General features: G+C 38.1%; 1 protein-coding gene across 7 annotated transcripts; it reads right to left on the bottom strand.

Annotated features, from left to right (window-relative positions):
• Positions 1-258: 258 nt before the first annotated feature.
• LOC116250676 (uncharacterized) lies at positions 259-16,831 on the bottom strand. Of its 7 annotated transcripts, none has more exons than XM_031624490.2 (13): positions 16,751-16,831; positions 16,608-16,670; positions 16,451-16,504; positions 15,253-15,354; positions 9,170-9,256; positions 8,520-9,092; positions 6,731-7,126; positions 5,653-5,714; positions 5,063-5,171; positions 2,742-2,821; positions 1,964-2,281; positions 585-630; positions 259-481 (listed from the first exon to the last, which is right to left on the bottom strand). In XM_031624490.2, the coding sequence occupies exons 1-12, from the start codon at positions 16,811-16,813 to the stop codon at positions 594-596; spliced, it is 1,944 nt and encodes a 647-aa protein (XP_031480350.1). In that variant the 5' UTR covers positions 16,814-16,831; the 3' UTR covers positions 259-481; positions 585-593. The 7 variants fall into 7 exon arrangements, with proteins under 7 accessions (XP_031480350.1, XP_031480351.1, XP_031480352.1 ...); XM_031624491.1 differs by lacking the exon at positions 585-630 and having other exon boundaries at positions 6,731-6,853; positions 6,959-7,126; XM_031624492.1 differs by lacking the exon at positions 585-630 and having other exon boundaries at positions 6,731-6,853; positions 7,037-7,126.
• Between the last annotated feature and the right edge of the window lie 1,689 nt (positions 16,832-18,520).

Genomic DNA, 18,520 nt, shown 5'->3' with positions numbered 1-18,520 from the left:
ACTGAAGCTTAAACCAGTGTCAAGTTTCATCATTGCATTTTCCTAATGATCTCGGCTGTTCCAGCTAAATTTAAACGTAAGTCAGAAGGAAAATAAAGCTGAACCTCGATTTTGGTTACCTAGTGTATTTCCTACTTAAGTTCAAGATGCATGTCAGCTCAAGCTAAACATACATGTGTCCGTTATACCAAAAACAAAAAGACAGCTAAAAGGCATTGTTTGACACCAGAAAACAGGTTCCAGAAATCACATGCCTGACTTCAATCTCAAGCAAAGCCGAACAAATCGAAGCCTGTATCAGAACTCCAAACTGATTCCAATCCATTGGCAGGGAAGTCCGCATGCCTACTTTTTGAGCTGCCATTTCCAGATACTTGTCATAGCTACTCTTTTACAAGATTAAATGAGAATCATATCCCATTCTTCACATCAAATTTCGCCAGCTACCTGTCTTTTCAATAGCTCTTCAAATTTTACAAAGCTGCAAACGAACATTTCTGTGGTGAGTGAATTTGATGAGAGCAATATTAATAACAAGAATATCCATCCAAATTCATACTCAAACTATACAAAATGACACATACATTCCTGCCCTATGAGAGACTAATCCAACCGTGACGTTCCTTTTCTCTGCTTTTCAAGGATACTTGGTTAATTTTGTTGGAAGAAAAAAAATAGCTATGCAAAAATAGTTATGAATGACAAATTTAAAAGGGCTGACATGAAACACTTGAGGCAGAGATGGATTTTCCAGTAGCAATAAAGCAGACATTAATTTCTCAATTACCTATAAGTCAGGGACAAAATCTAAAAAGAAATCTTGAGAACATATAAGAGAAAGATAAGAAAAAACGTGCCAACAACTACAAAAGGAGACATGGTTGATAATAGCAGTTTCAAATACGAGCTAAGGTCAATTATTGAAGATAAATATATTTGGTAACCATTCAGCAGGTAAAGCATTAAACACATGTTGAGATGCTCCGAAATTTATTCAGATAAAGTATCACCAATACTGTTTCAGTGCTTTGAAGCAACTAGTGATCCTGATCCACTTCTTGTAATTGAAAAAAAAAATCTAAATTCTACTTTCCCGTGAACCCATATACTTTTAAGTTTTGGTGAACAAAAAGTCTTGCAGATAGTTGACTGAATACCTTCATCATCTTATACAACCTGTAAGCTCTCAAATCGAGCTAATGCAGGCTTAAGATAGTTCAATAATGACCATCATAAAAAAAAATGACATGATTCAGATTTCGTGAAGTATAAGCAATCTCATTCAAGTAGAACCTACCAAAAGTCATAAAGGTGAAGTACATATGTTCCCACATTCATAATCCAATCAAAGAAGAAGCATATGGTTTTAGGCATGAGATAAATATTAACTGGATCAGGCTAGGTTGCTGGTTTCTAACATTACTCAATCTTGACTCAAATATGAACTAGGTTTCTCAAGCTTGACCTGGTAAAAAAGGTATCTGGCTATAGCTTATTCCTACACATATAAGGGAAAAAGAATCAACCTTCCAATTTCCTGCAAATGCTCCATAACATGATTGTTACAGCAAAAAAAGCTCATTTTGTTCAGACACTGCAAACAGATCTTGAAGTTTTTAGTGAATGCTTAATGCACTTTAAATTCTTTAATGGCTCCAAGTTTAGGTTTTACTTCAGCTTGTATAACCATGATACTCCTTATACTATGGTCAGGATTGCCTGTTCATAAAAAATAGATGCTCAGGCTGAAAAAGTGCCTCTTGTAAGAGGTTTGACATGTTACCATTCCTCTAAGTCACACTGACACTTCTAGAAGGCAGAAGTATCCATATCGACATGACCCAACACAGATTCGGGTATGGCCCAGAATTCCAACTGGAAACAAAAATTGCAGGTACTGATGAGGCAACATTGTAATATTCCCCATTTATGCACATGCTAACATAAAGTCTTCAAAATTCACCTTCTCAGCAATGCAGTTGGATTATAAGGAAACAAGTTTTTCTTGTGAAGGCTTTCTATCGACTTCTTCAAACATAACAAGCATTTGCTCGCACTTTCAAAGGCACCTATTGCAGGTAACTGTGTGATCATTGCCTTACTCTTTGCAGGTCTCCTGACAAGATAATTACTACCTGACGTTGATGATCCTGCCTTCTTCAGAGAATCATTATCATCAAGACAGACTTTCCTCTTTTTGCAGAGTGACAGGCTTGTATCAAATTCAGGCATCACAAACTTTACAAATAAGTCCCATGAACCAACAACTATGCGCAAGCACCTACAGCAGAAAAGAAAATGTTGAGAAACCAAAATCAATGCAACTAACAAAAAGCAAGGACAGATACTTCCAAGGTCAAAGCTTCCATTTGGCATGAAGCATTCTCTAGAATGAGCTGATCAATGCTACATGAAACATTTCAATCATATCCCCTATTTTCAGTTCAAACACAAGGAAGGTCAGCTCAGTATGATGGAAGAATTTCACATTAACCAAATTGTCATGGTGGCGGAAAATTTGATGGTTCGAGCTCTAGCTTGAAAACCATCTCCTGAAAGGTTCGAGGACAATGAAATATGCAGTCTAAATCTTCTAGTCAAATAAATGACAGTTTCTTTCCTCCTCTATGCATATAGATACCACCCATTCAAGAACACAAGTAATATGGGCTAGTTACAAACATATTATTTATTACATGAAGGTTATATGAAATGAATAAAGAGGAAATGGAGGGAAATACCTTAGCAAATAACGTACACACAGAACGCCGCTGTCTTTTGAAATAAGGCAGTCAAGAAGCATAGAGTGGTCGTAGTGTATCTGCAGAAGAGTCATGACGAGAATTTTGATAATAAATATACAAATTCGACGTAAACATAGTTGACTGTTAGAAACTTAGAAGGTATGACCAAATTAATAAAAAAGATAAGAAGTTAAAAGAAAATGCACCAAAAGAATGAAAACTGCAGATGATCCAAAGGGCAAGATGACCAGCTAAAAATAAAATCAACGGAAAAAGGCTGTACAATAATCATGCTTCAAACAAATGCATGAGACACAAGATTCCACAAGGAGTAGCAAAAGGCAATTCAACCATGTCAATAATAAAAGATGCCATTGATGGCTGACAGAATTCATGAAGGGAAGAGTAGTTATCAGACCAAGATATGTGCAATTCAAGCAGCAGCTTCCAAAAGAAAGAAAGCATGAGAAGGCAGTCACTATAAGAAAAGTTCTTGGAAGAACCTACCATACCTCGTCATGACATAGACGGAATTTGCATTGACCAACTATGAGGAAAAACTAGCGCCAATCCGCTCAAGATAAATGGAAAACTTAGTTCTAAGGTGGATTACCCTAAGTGCAAAAGAAGGTGAAATATTGAATAACTAATGATGATTGGTCAACTGTTGTTCTTCAGAGATTGAGCCTCGAAAATGCAAAAGAACATGGAAGATCTAGAACAAAAGATGATTTAATGGATCATGTTTTCCAACAGTAAGGTGTTTTGCAGACCTAACTTTCATATCATACTTCTAATTTTCCATCACTCGAAAAAATGGCTTCAGATCAGAATATGAGAACTTATGAAATATGATAATTCATGATAACCACTGTAAGTCAGCAATGACCTGCAGGCTGCAGCCTGCTGCATCAAAGAATGACATGCAAAAGGAAAGTTAATGTTGTTGTTTGATGTGGCAAGTCACAAGGCATAGAATCAGACAGCTGATAGTGGCTCTCATATTCTTAAGGTTTTTATCGCTTACCAGCCCTAATATAAAGATGAGTGTTTGCACGTATGCCTGTGTATGTATAAGGACATTAGAAAAATCAACAGCCAATAGCACTTATTTATTAATGTTTTACAAATATTAAGCAATGGACCCTTTTACGTTTCAAAAAGCATAAATTAATGAAAGTGAAGATGTTTCAACCTAATGATAACCCAGTCTTAGTTAAGACAATACTGAAATAGCTTAATCAGTATAAGTTCCAATAATGGCACCAGTGTACATAAAAACCTATGAAGTATCACCACCAGTATCATCATTCACGGTATGCCTGGAGAAAATAGTCACATTTAACATCCTCAAAAATGCGTATGTATATATAAGCTGCCGGATGTAGATGTTGGCAGATGGCTAATAACTAAAAATTTGTCACCAAAAAGCAGCCACCCTGTGTGCATTAACTACGAGTCTACGAGTGTATAATGCAGCAACAGCTCATAGTACTTTAGCAATTATTTATGGTGCTTCTAGTAAAAGATTTTTAATTTTTAGTCATTCGGCAACATCCAGCATCCAACAAAATATAAATCCTCCACATATATATATATATATATATATATATATATATATATATATATATATATGGGAAACAATCAAATATTGGTAGTCCTAGAGCCTCCTCACCAATAGGGTTTTCTCGGGTCTTTACATCCAAAATCTTTCAATTGTTCTTTAACTGCCAATACTCATTAACTACAGCAACTCTTTGGTCATAAGCAACACATTATAATGTTAAAATTACAAACTAGAAATCAAGGAATATGTTGCTCCAACACTAAAGTTCACACGACATATCAGTTTTTTTCATGTGCATGATAGCACTTTAAAGTTGAGGTTCGGCCTTAGATGAAAACTTGCGAAAATAGCAGGGAGTATCAATTAGCTGCAGTACAGTCAAACATGCATAACAAGCATTAGAACTTTACAATTTTGTTATCGATGCACAATAGCGCAGTAGTACCACTGGATCTTAGAGCATGTAAGCACAAAATCATACAAATAACCGATAAATCTGGAGGGAGAGAGAGAGTGTTAGTGAAACACAGAAATCGCAAAATAGAAGGGAATTCATAAGCTCAAGCATACAATAGAGATGGTACAAACTTGTATTGACCAGATAATGTTATATCTCATAATAAATTGTCCCTGATAATCATATTCATATAATGAGAGGCTCAGAAAATACAGAACACATGGATCTTAGAACTTGTACTGATTAAATACAATATATAAACAATTAACACTGTCTGTTGAACTTAAGGCTCACCCCAAAAAGAAACAAATGGAAAACATGTACAGGATCGAATATGCTTGTGATATGGAAGAGTGTGTTCCCTTTATCCTCTTCAAGGAAGGTTACATGATCTTTGCTGCCCCTGCATATATTCCAGTAAGTGTATCAACTCAGTACAAGCTGCAACAAGCAAGAGAATTGCTCAAATAATATAAGAACCTATGTCACACGAGTACTCCTCTTAAGGAGGAGTACCCGCACTGTACGGGTACAGTACGGATACGGGTACCGGTACGGCCGTGGGTGCGCCTCCAGTGCGGTCAACATGGTACCAGGTACGGTCAACGTACTTGTTTAACATGTTCTGTTTACCTGTTTAGCATTTCCTCTTTAACCATGGCGTGAGTCGTGAATTGTTTATCTTGTTATGTGTTTTTCATATAAGTTGTAATGGCTCATATATATATATATATATATATATATATATATATGGCCGCGTGTGTGTACGGTCATACCCCCGCACCCAAATTTTTTGAAAATGGTCCGTACCCGTACCCGTACTTATGTGACATAGATAAGAACTTTTGGGGAAGAAAAGAAAAGAGAGATGAAAGCTTCCTCACAGTGTCTGGAGTAGATGCGAAAAATCCAACAGGAGCAGAAGCATTTCAAACAGAAAGTCATCCTATACACAGCAGAATCAATCAGAAAAAAAGAATGTACAATATAGAAGCAGGAAGAAATTTTGGGAAACTAGGATAGTTTAAAGTTTAAACGAAGGTTTAGAAATAAAATAAAGCAAAATAAAGATGTTTTTAATCATCACCACATTAGGACCTCATAAAAGCCTAACTGGTGAGATGTTTGAAATTTGACAATTGATAAAATTCAAGCACTTGTTGAAGTTTAAGAACTGGAACATCTTATGGCACTAAAAGAAGTTGGCTGTTATTCATGATTAGTATAGAAAAGCATAACCACAGGCACATATGGTATCGGTACAATTCAACAAATCAGAATGAAAGACATGCTATCTAAACAACAAAGGAATAGTAACTTACAAGATTTTATGCTACATTGAAAGATTTGTCAATCAAGTAAACTCTATTATTGAATATATCATGAAATTCAAAACGTTCTGCTTACTTAAGGTCTTCATAGATCAGTATTTTTCTGCTGGCCAATTAATTCTTTTCTAATTTTTCTCAAGATATTTCTGCATCTTTCCCAAGAGAAAAAACAAAACAACTGCTTGGAAATCCAGAAAAAGCAATTACCTCAGTTCAAAACTGAGAATATAGTTATCATACTTATAATTAACTTTGTATTTGACATAAGCTTGTAATGTCTGGTGCATATTTTAATTGCAGGAAATTCTACTACCCACATTCCCCTAGGGCATGAATCTATCCTGAAATAAGAACTATTTAAGGCATTTGTTCCAAGATGGACTTTTCATCTAGACAAGAATAGTTCCATGACCATAAGCATCAAAACAATAACAAGGAAAATTGTGCAGATCCGACGGCTCAACCTGATGGCATTTTATCAAAATCTAGATGCACTTCCACCATTCTAGTCAACAGTAAGATACAAGCTAAATGAAGAGGAGAAACTGAAGAATGAAAACTTTTTGGCACGAAGGATCTCCAGAAGTCATCTAATTTTTCATGAGCCAAGATGAACATGTAGAAGTGATACCTCATCTAGAAAGCATTTCAAGAATGAAAATGCAAATCTTCTGCATTCTTCCAAATAAGACTCCTGATTAATAGACATGGCACCTGGAAAATGCCTCTCCAGCCAGTTACTGAGTTCAAAAATCTTCACAGAAGTATCTTTATTCAGATTGATAACATTGAAGGTGCATTTGAAAAGAAGAAAGGTAGCTTGTCTTTGTAAATGATGATAACACATGTCGCTACCAACCATAGTTGCAAAAAATGGGGAACCTTCAAGATGAGCATAGCAACTAGAAGCTATTTCACAAAGAGGATAGTTTAGTACGTGTCCAAAACTGTTCCAGAGTAGTTGAAGCCACAAAGCAAGTGTGGCACGTTCTTGATGGATACAATCACTCAACCTAATCATCAACATCTGCAGCGAATTCATTCAAAATTAGATACAAGAATCAAGTACCCAAATGACAAATTAGTTCCATGATAATCTTATGATACCTTTCAAGATTCAATGAGGGCATACTCTCTTAAAAAAAAATCCAATGAAAGATTTGATTTCAACCTGCACGTGCTATATGCAGGAAAGCATGTAGAATCACAATAAAATCAAGTGTCAAGCAAACATTTGAAAGCAAAGTATGAGGTTAACGACTGATCGTGGAAGCTGGTCATGGATCATCTCAAGTAAAATAAAAGAGGGTTGGCAATGTAAAGGAGACAGACTCTGTCCTCAAGGACTTCAAACCGGTCTTGAAAACAAGAAAGCAAATGAACCAGATTCAACTTGAGGCATTTGCAAATTTTGGCTGTATGGAGCCCAACCTTATTCTGACACTCTAATACTTGGAAGATTCAATATCTGAACCAGTTGGATGCAGACTGGCGAACTGTCAGCATGTTCTTTTACACAAAATGTTGTGGCCCACATACATAAAATATTTTTGAAACATATTTGGTATTGTCATGACAACTAAATATGTATCTGTAATTGCCTGAACAAGCAGAAAGGGTAGAATATCAAATTTAGGGAAATTCCAAAGCTGAAATACTTGAGGATTGAGTAAGTATGATGAAAAGATTCATGAAATGAAAGCTTGAACGCAAGCAAGCACTGTGGCAGGACAATACGGATCTGATGTGCATTTCCTATCTATAGGGTTATAATTATCAAATGCAGCGGTTTTCTGCAAGGAAAACATTTTAAAGCTTTTGTCCTCCCTCTAGGGAGGAATCTTTAGCATGTCTGGTGTCCTTAAGAAAGGAGAATACTTAGTGGAGTACACAGGTCTAACCTGTGCCAGTAGAACAAAACAATTAATCATAAGTGCGCTGTATTTATTTACTTTCTTCATATAGTCTCTTTCAGGAGGCATGATCAGATTTAACACAGAACCCATTTGCTAGGTGGCATTAGGGAAGTGTTGTTAATGACAACTTAGTGGTTCATTTGGTGGAAATGAATGATCAAAATTTCCATGGCAGTCCTGTAGGGAACGTTGCCTTATGTTTGCCGACCAAAATGAGGTCCACATGTGCAATACAGAGATGAACAACCTGATGGACTGCCAAATCTAGAATTAGCAATTCTAATTTTGTCTGTTCCCATTTCAGGCCAGTCCTTCAAGCCAACTGGTTTTTCTCCTAAGAAAATTTTTAAAGCTTCAAAATACAAGCAATGAAGACAATGTTGCCGCAAAACAGCAATCTGCCGAAAACAAAATTCTCCACCTATATCTTAAGATTCAAAGGGAGTATGTTCATAAACTTAGAAGAGCAAAAGCAAAAAGATGCACAAGCAGATAGATACACACCATCATTTTGTGTCTCAAAAATTGGGATACTGAATCAACAGCACCACTTCTATCTTCCAATAGTCCCCAATAAAAAAACTTCGGAACAAGTTCAATGATCTGAGAGGTGGCCGTATGCTCCCCTTCATTGGCTTCATCAGGAGCACATCTCTTAGACAAAGAACAAAGTAGTTGTAGCAACACTCCCAAAATGACAGTGTTACTTTGGTCAATGATGATTTGACCAGAAGAACTGGAACATGATTCATCAGATTTACAAGCCTTAATTCCATCAAGTATATTCGATGTTGCAACTGAGAGAGAAGCAATCACAGCATTCGTGTAGAATTTCACATCCACACCAGATTTATCATCCAAAGATTTAAATATATTGCGTAAAATCTGAAGAAGTTCAGCCACTGTGAACCATTTTGCTTTCACCAGTCTTAATCTGAACAAGACAGCAACATGATCATCCTCTAAAACCAGATTGGGCTTTGGTGCTGGCAATGATGAATCTGGCACATAAACATAGAAAACTGTCGTTTCTAAACTGAGGCATAATAGATGCATGAGTTCTTTCCATAAATCTTCCTGCAGAATAGGCAGAAATAAGAGGTAGACCAAGCACTTCAAGGAAAGAATGCCACCAAAAGATCCAATGAACTTACATTTTTCAGAAGAAAACTAGAGAGCTCCAAAAAGATTCTTCCAGCTGAATGCCGAACAAATTGACTCTCAAGCAACAACAATGCAACCTGCAAGATGACACAATTTGCAAAAGAATAACGGGAGCGAGTTATTTATCATCACATGAGAATTAGAAACTAGTTGTAGCATTAAACTGAACACAAGATGCATCAACTATACCATTAAGTGATTAACAAAAAAACTACACTCAACCAATATATATCTAAAAAGTAAATGTCCTGGGTAGTTGGAAACTTGGAAGTAGTTCACCACCGAAGATGCAGAACAGGAAGTATGTATTGATTGACACCGATCCCTTCAGTTTGTTGGCTGACATAAATGCAACTTTTGACACTATATATAAAGAAATGTTCCTCTATCCCTCCATTAGATGTTTTTCCTAGTATATAATAATTTGTATTTTAATCCTTTTGAAAAGAAATTGATGTATGGCCTCGAATCCTAGATCTCCATATTTTATCATAATAAGCAACTCCTCGAATTTTGCGAAACAAACTTAATCATAATGTCACTGAAGTGCTTTATGGATTGAAAGGTTTAAATTGTCATTAGGAATGCTAAAATTATAAACAATTAGTTCTTAAGAGGCAATGAGGAGTGTAATAATTGTCACATAGATACCTATTTAATTGTGTAACGTTGTACAGGATTCCAGAGCCATTAATGGAAGGGTTAAATATGGAATCTGGAAGTACCTTTGGGATCATCAAGCATTTTTGAAAAAATTCCACTTCAGTTGGCAAAAGTTCCTAAGAACTTGAGATATCCTCTTCCTTCTACAAAGTCCAAGAACTAAAGAACCTTGTAACGTTTCATACTCATTGGAACGGACATGTAAGGGCGCAAAAAAGGTTCCTGGATGTAAGAATCTTCACAAAGTACTCGTCTCTCCGTATGCAAAACAGATATGTTGAGAAGAGAGGATGAAAGAAGACGATGGAGGAAAGGGAGCAGCCGGCTTAACTTAGCCCTGCGTTCCTTAATCTTTAATTAAAGAATAACCCTAATAGGGTACAACAGATTTGTACATAAAAAGATAAAAAATTACAAGAGAGCCACCGCCTAGTAGCTTTAGGCGTGTGGATATAAGGAGAATGGATCGGGTCTGTTCAGACCCGATCCCCATACGCTAACAGCTCCCCTCAAGTTGGGCATGAGATTTGATCATGCACAACTTGTTCTTCAAATCCCAAAAATGCTGCCCTGTGAGACCTTTGGTAAAAAGATCAGCTATCTGTTCATTGGTAGATATATAAGTAGGCAAGATCTCGGCTTCTTCAACCTTCTGTCGAATGAAATGTTGATCAATCTCTATATGTTTGGTGCGATTATGCAAAATGGGATTGAAAGCAATTTTTATCGCACTTTGATTGTCACATAGTAATGATGACCGAACAATAGGAAGATTGAGCTCTCCAAGTAAATGACGTAACCATGACGCTTCAGCCGTCCCTGCAGCCATTGCTCTATATTCTGCCTCAGTGCTAGATCGTGCAACAGCACGCTGCTTCTTACTGCTCCAACAAATGAGATTAGAATCAAGAAAGAGACAGAAACCTGAAACTGATCGTCGGTCATCGGGATCGCCTGCCCAGTCGGCATCAGTATATGTATATATGCTATGTCCAAGAGAAACATTGGAACATTTGGTGTAGACTAGTCCATCTCCAAGAGTAGCTTTGAGATACCGTAGGATCCGCTTAGCAGCATCCATATGTCCTTCAGTGGGTGCATGCATGAACTGAGAAATCTGATTTACAGCATATACTATGTCTGGGCGAGTAAAGGTAAGGTATTGTAACATACCAACAATGCTGCGATAGAATGTGGGAGTGGAATATGCAGCAGTTCCATCAGATGCAGTCAACTTAGTATTCAGAACACTGGGGGTAGTGATGGGTTTGCAATTAGTCATACCTGCCCTATCCAAAACATCAAGGGTATACTTGTGCTGTGTAAGAGTCAAACTATCATTTGTCCTGTCAAGTTCGACACCCAAAAAATATCGTAATTCTCCCAGATCCTTCATCTTGAACTCTTGCTTCAACATACCTTTAACATAAGATATATGTGAAGAAGAATTCTCAGTTATAACAATATCATCAACATAGATAAGTAACTAGGTGGTAGCTTCTCCAGTGCGATAGATAAACAAAGAGTGATCGAGAGAGCTTCGGAGAAAACCAATTTGTTGTATGTGATGAGAAAAACGATCAAACCATGACCTAGAAGCTTGCTTCAACCCATATAGAGACTTGTGTAATTTGCAAACCCATTTTTGAGAATCATGAGTAGTGTAGCCGGGAGGTTGCTCCATGTATACCTCTTCCTTAAGAATTCCATGAAGAAAAGCATTTTTGACATCTAACTGATAGAGAGGCCATCCATACGAGACTGCAAGAGAAATAATGACACGGATTGTTCCCATCTTGATGACTGGACTGAATGTCTCATCATAATCTTCCCCATATTGCTGAGTGAAACCGCGCGCCACAAGTCGTGCTTTATACCGATCAATGCTACCATCTGGTTTATATTTCAGTTTATAAACCCATTTGGATCCCACAACATTCTTATCAGCTGGACGAGGGACAATCTGCCAAGTCTGACATTCATGCAAGGCTGCCATTTCCTCATTCATAGCTTCAACCCAACATTTTTCCTTACTCGCATTGTGATAAGATGTTGGTTCCACCTTTTTGCTGACTTCTGTCATAAACAGCTGAAAATCCAAAGAAAAACTGTTATAGCTCACCCATCTATCAATAGGATGTCGCACGCGTTGTGATTGGCGTGGAACTGCAGTAGGAACTGATCGCCTAGAATACACCAGGCCTGAGAACCGATTATGCATAGGTGGCTCACTGGGCTGAGAAGATGAAGGCATGCTGTCCAAGGAAGTAGTGCTGCTCAAGGAACTACTTACAGATGTCTCGGGCTCATTAACAACTTGCTCATTGTGCTCAGTCAACATTGATGCCCCTTGTCTTAAGATTTCAGCATGAAGCCAAGTATCATAAACTTCATTTTTGTCCTTGAGTGTCACAGAAGTAGCCTTGGGATCCTGTAACCTGTTCTCATCAAATACAACATGCCGTGAAATATGTACACGCCCAGTTTTAGGATTGTAACACCTATAACCCTTGTAATTTTCTGCATACCCTATAAATCTACATAAAACAGCACGATCTTGAAATTTGTTTCGCAAGGAAACATCAACATGCACATAGCACACACATCCAAAAACGCGCAACTCCTCATAACGTGGCTGCTCTTGGTGTAAAAGAAAAAATGGTGATTTTCCATCAAGCAAAGCCAATGGCAATCGATTTATAACATGTACAGCCGTATGGAAAGCCTCGGTCCACAATGTCATAGGTAAGTCTGTTTCATGCATCATGCTAAGTGCACTTTCAACAATATGCCTATGTTTCCTTTCAGCAATTCCGTTTTGCTGAGGTGTATGCGGACATGAAATTTGTCTAGTGATCCCATTATCTAGTAAGTACTCAGTAAATTCATTAGAAATAAATTCACCACCACCATCACATTGAAAATGCACAATATTACTGGAATATTTATTTTGAACTAAGGCATGAAATTGAGTGAATAGGCGAAAAACTTCTGATTTGTGTTTCATGAAATGGATCCAAGTATATCGGGAATATGAGTCAACAAAAATGACATAGTATCTACTCCCAGAAGAAGAAGGAACTGGAGCAGGCCCCCAAACATCAGAATATATGGTGTCAAAAACCTTTGGAGCTCTTTTATTTATTAATTGAAAAGGAAGGGCATGGCTCTTACAGATATGACAACTCGAGCACATGCTGGACTCACTGACAGAACTCAGACTGGACTTATCTAAGAGCCCGTCTGCAACAAGACTTCGAACAAAAGATTGACTACAATGAGCTAACCGACCATGCCAAATGGATGGTTTATTATACTCTGTGACATTGACTTCACTATGACTTGGAGAACATGAATCGGAAGGGTGAGATTTTGACATCTGTGGAGCTCCTTCAAGGACATACATATCTCCTTTGCGAGTGCCCTCAGCGAATGTCTTCTTGGTTCGAGCATCCTTGACATAAACAGAAGAGGGTGTGAATTCAACAGAGGATTGAGTATCATCAATAAGCTTGGACACTGAAATAATATTTTTCTGGACACTTGGAACAACAAGAACATTCTTTAATGGAATCGAAGAAGAGCCCATAGAAATTTGTACATTTCCAATGTGTGATATTGTGTGATGGGAACCATCTCCCGTGACAACTGAGCCTTTATCTAAATAAGGGAGAGCACTAGAGAGATTACCTGCGTCACCAGTAACATGGGCTGCTGCTCTAGAGTCCACATACCATTCTCCTTGCTCGTTTTGTTTCAAATGAAGCTTAGACAGGGCTGTCATGAGGAGTTGTTGTACGTCTGCTGAAACATTAGATCCAGATGATGATGAAGCTGACCCTGCTGCTGCCTTGTTCTCACGTCTAATCTGATTATTTTTGTTCTGTGGGTTGTGCCAACATTCTGACTTTACATGCCCCCTCTTGTTGCAATAGAAACAAGTCGGAACCCTTCTAGATGTGGCAGATGTAGTATTCATGCCCTGTGGTGTTGGGAGAATCCCTCTTCCCATTCCTGCCTGAGGAATCCAAGTACGAGTGCGATTCCCTTGCAATGCATGTGTCCCTGTGATCAGTACATTGTGACTGTTGGAAGGAATCAAATTCTGTCGCTGAACACGACTAGCTTCGTGTTGGAATAACTTAGCCTTGAGATCTTCGAAAGATGGAAGAATAGGTAGGACTTCCAAGGCTGTGCAAAAAATATCAAAATCTGTTCCCAGTCCACTCAAGGCTTGTTGCACTTTGTCCTTGTCGCTGACGGGATGTCCAATGGCAGCAAGTTGATCACTTACACTTTTAATTTCATTCAAATATTCCAAAACAGTACGCGTCCCACGCTTGATGTCCTGAAATTGTCTTCTTAACTGCAGAAAACGTGCTTCGGATACTTGAGAATACGTGGTGGCAAGGGTAGACCACAACTCTAGGGCTGTTAAATCATCATCAATACCTCCTAATACTTCCTCTGACAAAGTAGAAGTAATATAGGCAACAAGAGACTGGTCGTGAGCCAGCCAAGCTTCATACTCAGGATTATTTTCAGTAATGGTTTCATATTCAAATCTGATTTCACTCATAGCCGCAGCCCCAGCAGCTTGATCTCCCACTACGCTTTTCTTCACTTCACGGTCAATATACATAGGAGGTGCTGGAGTGGTCCCATCGATATGCCCGTAGAGTCTATGACTTTTGATAAAAGGGACTATTTGACGTTTCCAAGTCAAATAGTTACTATGATTCAGCTTTTGTGAAATAAGTTGGGAGAGAAAGCTGGAAGATAGAAGAGAGGGGGTCGGCTGATCCATAATTGATTTAGGGCAACGACAGAAATTAGGGCAAAACGATGAGAAGATTAGGGCACAACGATTAGGGCAAATCAATTAGGGCAAATCACGCAAGATTTAGGGCAGAAACTGAAAAGAGGGATGATCACGCCAGAAAAGAAAGAATTTAGGGCAGATTAGGGCTAATCACATCAAACTGAAATCACTCACCGGAGGACGATGCAACCTGTCTCTGATACCATGTAAGAATCTTCACAAAGTACTCGTCTCTCCGTATGCAAAACAGATATGTTGAGAAGAGAGGATGAAAGAAGACGATGGAGGAAAGGGAGCAGCCGGCTTAACTTAGCCCTGCGTTCCTTAATCTTTAATTAAAGAATAACCCTAATAGGGTACAACAGATTTGTACATAAAAAGATAAAAAATTACAAGAGAGCCACCGCCTAGTAGCTTTAGGCGTGTGGATATAAGGAGAATGGATCGGGTCTGTTCAGACCCGATCCCCATACGCTAACACTGGAATTACCATCACTAGAAAGAGACACCAAGATTCCAAAAAAAAAAAAAAAGGAATTAATCAGTTGATGACTTGATCAATGTACACTTCATCTATGATAAACTTACTGTGATAGCTGTAATGGTTTTCAAACAACCATGACGAGCTGAAGAATGTAATTTGGAGAACCAAGCACCGCTGTGGTCACAGATAGCTTCTGCTGCAACCACCTATACAATAAAAATGAAACATATCAATCAAGATCAAAGTCTTCAATCATGTTACGCAATTTCACATAAGAAAGAGAGGAAGACGCCAATGACATCAAGGACCAGAGCTGCAAGCATATGTTAACAACTTAACACCTAACCACTTGATTTGCACGATAGGAAAAGGTGAAGACTAAATTTGCTATTTTGTTACCTGTAATTCATTTTATTCTCACCCATTCCTCACTTTTCTATGCTAATATGCTTACCTAGCTGTCATTCAGTTTCGTGGTCTTATTGCAAAACCAGGAATGGCAGGCAATTCATACTCTCATGTTTTAAGCCTTCAGCAAATGGTTAATAGAAGATCTTGGTTGAAATTGATGGCAGCTAAATGCAAGATGATTTGAGCACATGACTTACAATAACTATTGGACCTTTTTTCTGTACACCAGCAGATCTTGGACCACGTAATCAAGAAATGACTCTGTTAAAACAATGTGAACACAAAACCAAAAATCGCAATTTCAAATTTTTAGCAAGCAAAAGTTTAGGAAAAGGTTGTATTTAGAAGTTATAGAAACATGGACAACACAAACGAACTCACCTGCACGAGGCAATAGCTTTCGTGTATCAAGAGATTAAAGTCCTATTCTGCCAAAAAAAAGTTGGTTGTTGCGAATACAAAAATTATAAAAGTTTTTGGTTAGGAAATCATAAATTATTATTAAAAATCACGTGTTTATCCTTCTAATCTTAGTCTTGCTCGTTAAGATTAAAATAACTCAAGTAAGGTGGTCATAAGAATGTGAATTGTTCCCGTTAGTCGCCAACCATGTAAGGGAATCCCAATATACGAAAAACTCAAAAACTTTAGCAATCGCTTCCTGCAAAAGACATCTAAGACGCTCCCATAGAGGTTCAATAGCATCTGTTGCTTTACCGTTCAGCTCGTACCCAAGCACATGGTTTCAATTTCAAATGACAAACACCGCAACCATTTAACAAGGAATAACTAATATTATTATCAGAGCTCCATCTGAAACATAAAAGAGGGGAGACGGATATCGATATAAAAGAAAAGAATGATAAGCTTCCGAATATCCAGATCCCTTACTCGCGCACAATGTGGAGGAGGTTCATCGCCCGCCTGACGAATGCGCCTGGAGACCTAGGGCTCCAAAACAAGCGAAAAAGTTCATCAGAAACAGGAAACCGCAAAATTGTTTGCGTCCCTAAAGAAACAAAAACTAGGATAGGGCAGAAAAGGAAACCTGTGAGAGGGAAATCAGGAGACTTCTCTCCTCCTCCGTCGTCAGAGAAACCAAGCCAGCGTCCTGCAACCAGAATAACTAAGGATCAGGCTAAAACGACTTTAGGGCTTCAATGAGAGAGAGGGCGGGAGAAAGAACTATACAATGTAGCGAGAAAAAGAGGAGTGGAGGAGCCGGCAAAGCCAATGAAGATCGGGAAATGCCATGAACGACGCGGGGACGACGCGGGGAACTATATCAAGAAAACGTTTTAAGGCGATTGAGAACCCGTTCCCGCCAGTTGGCCTAGGACGAGGCGCGCCGGACTAGATCGGATAAGATCCGGGTTTATGAGATCCGAATCCGAATTCAAATATTCACGTTCCAGCGATATCCGATTCAAAACGGAAACAGAGATACGACTAATTTGAGTTTCGTCGGGGTCCGGACGATACGTTGTACAAATGGATGAAAGCTATGTCACTGAGTGCGGGTGCGGGTGTCGGTCTCAAAAAATTTAAGTGTGGTGGTGCGGTGAGAGTATTTTATTATTTTATTAAAATAATAAAATATCCTATTCGACTACGTATTGGATCATTCATTTCAAGAAATTATAAGCGACAAGAGAGATTGCTACTTACCTCGAATGGAGGTCACCCTGCACGGCAGGCTGTAATCGACGACTTCGTCGGCTCCACTGACCACCAAATGTGACGTATAGAAGAGGGATTCAAAAGAAAAAGAGACGAAGAGGATGAAGGTCGAGGAAGAGAGATTCAGAAGAAGAAGGGATGAAGGTCGAGGAAGAGGGATTCAGAAGAAGAAGGGACAAAGACGTCGAAGAGGGATGAAGCCTCAGGAAGAGGGAAGAAGAAAGAGGGAAGAAGAGGGAAAATCGGAAAGGTCGAGTTAAAAACTTAAAAAAAAAAAAAAGTTGGACCAAATTATATTTTCTCGCCTTTGACCGCACCCGACTCGGGTCAAACGCGAGTCGGGTGCGAGTTTGAAAAAGACGATTTTAGTCGGGTGCGGCTGACCGCACCCGACTCTTGTTTGACCCATTTGGGTGCGCACCGGGAGCGCACCCGCACCCGCACCACGTCGACGCGGGTGCGAGACAAAAAAAAATGCACCCAGGTGACACAGATGAGAAGACTTTTTAAAGGGATTTTATTAGTTACGATAATCACATTAAAATCGGATTTTTGTCGGGTTCAAAATATATTTTATTTATGACATTCTTCTTAATCTGATTTGAGTATGAATAATATTTGATTTTTAAATGAAAATGTAATTAGAGCACATTGTATAATATAACTAAAATCAGGGAGTGCAATTTGAACCGCATGTAAAGTAATATTAAATTGCCTATGTAGTATAAAATACAATGACAGCTCAACCAAGGGCGGAGCACTTTGAAAAAATAAACGTTTATATCTTAGAAAAATTTTAACTTGGTATGTGTAAAAATTCTGAAAAACATTGTTCGGCCATTTTATAAATTTTAAATATTTGGCCAACCTAAAAAAAGGTTTATGGTTCCGCGAATCCGCCCCGTACATTACAAAATCAACAAGTCGGCACCAAATAGTGTTCCGAAAATGTGTTTAAATTCTTATGAGACATTCATTGAAAAGAATATTGTACTTTTTCAAACATCAATGCTAACGAAACGCCACGTTTTTTTATTAAGGACACAATGTGATTATGCCTTATGTTTCATTGTTAAATTTATGAACAATATCCATTATAATTACACTATATTTCCTAAAACAAGAGCATAGTGATTTTGAAACATGTTTTCAGTAACACAACGTTCTTATTACAAAAACAAGATGCGACTTTACTCGAATATAGTGAATTTGCATGTATTCAATAACACAATACTCATATTACATAAAACGGGATGTGATTGTACTGAACATTTAACTATT

Source organism: Nymphaea colorata, chromosome 3 (assembly GCF_008831285.2).
Source record: "Nymphaea colorata isolate Beijing-Zhang1983 chromosome 3, ASM883128v2, whole genome shotgun sequence".
NCBI classification, from domain to species: Eukaryota; Viridiplantae; Streptophyta; class Magnoliopsida; order Nymphaeales; family Nymphaeaceae; genus Nymphaea; species Nymphaea colorata.
This window is presented reverse-complemented; position numbering and strand designations above follow the sequence as displayed.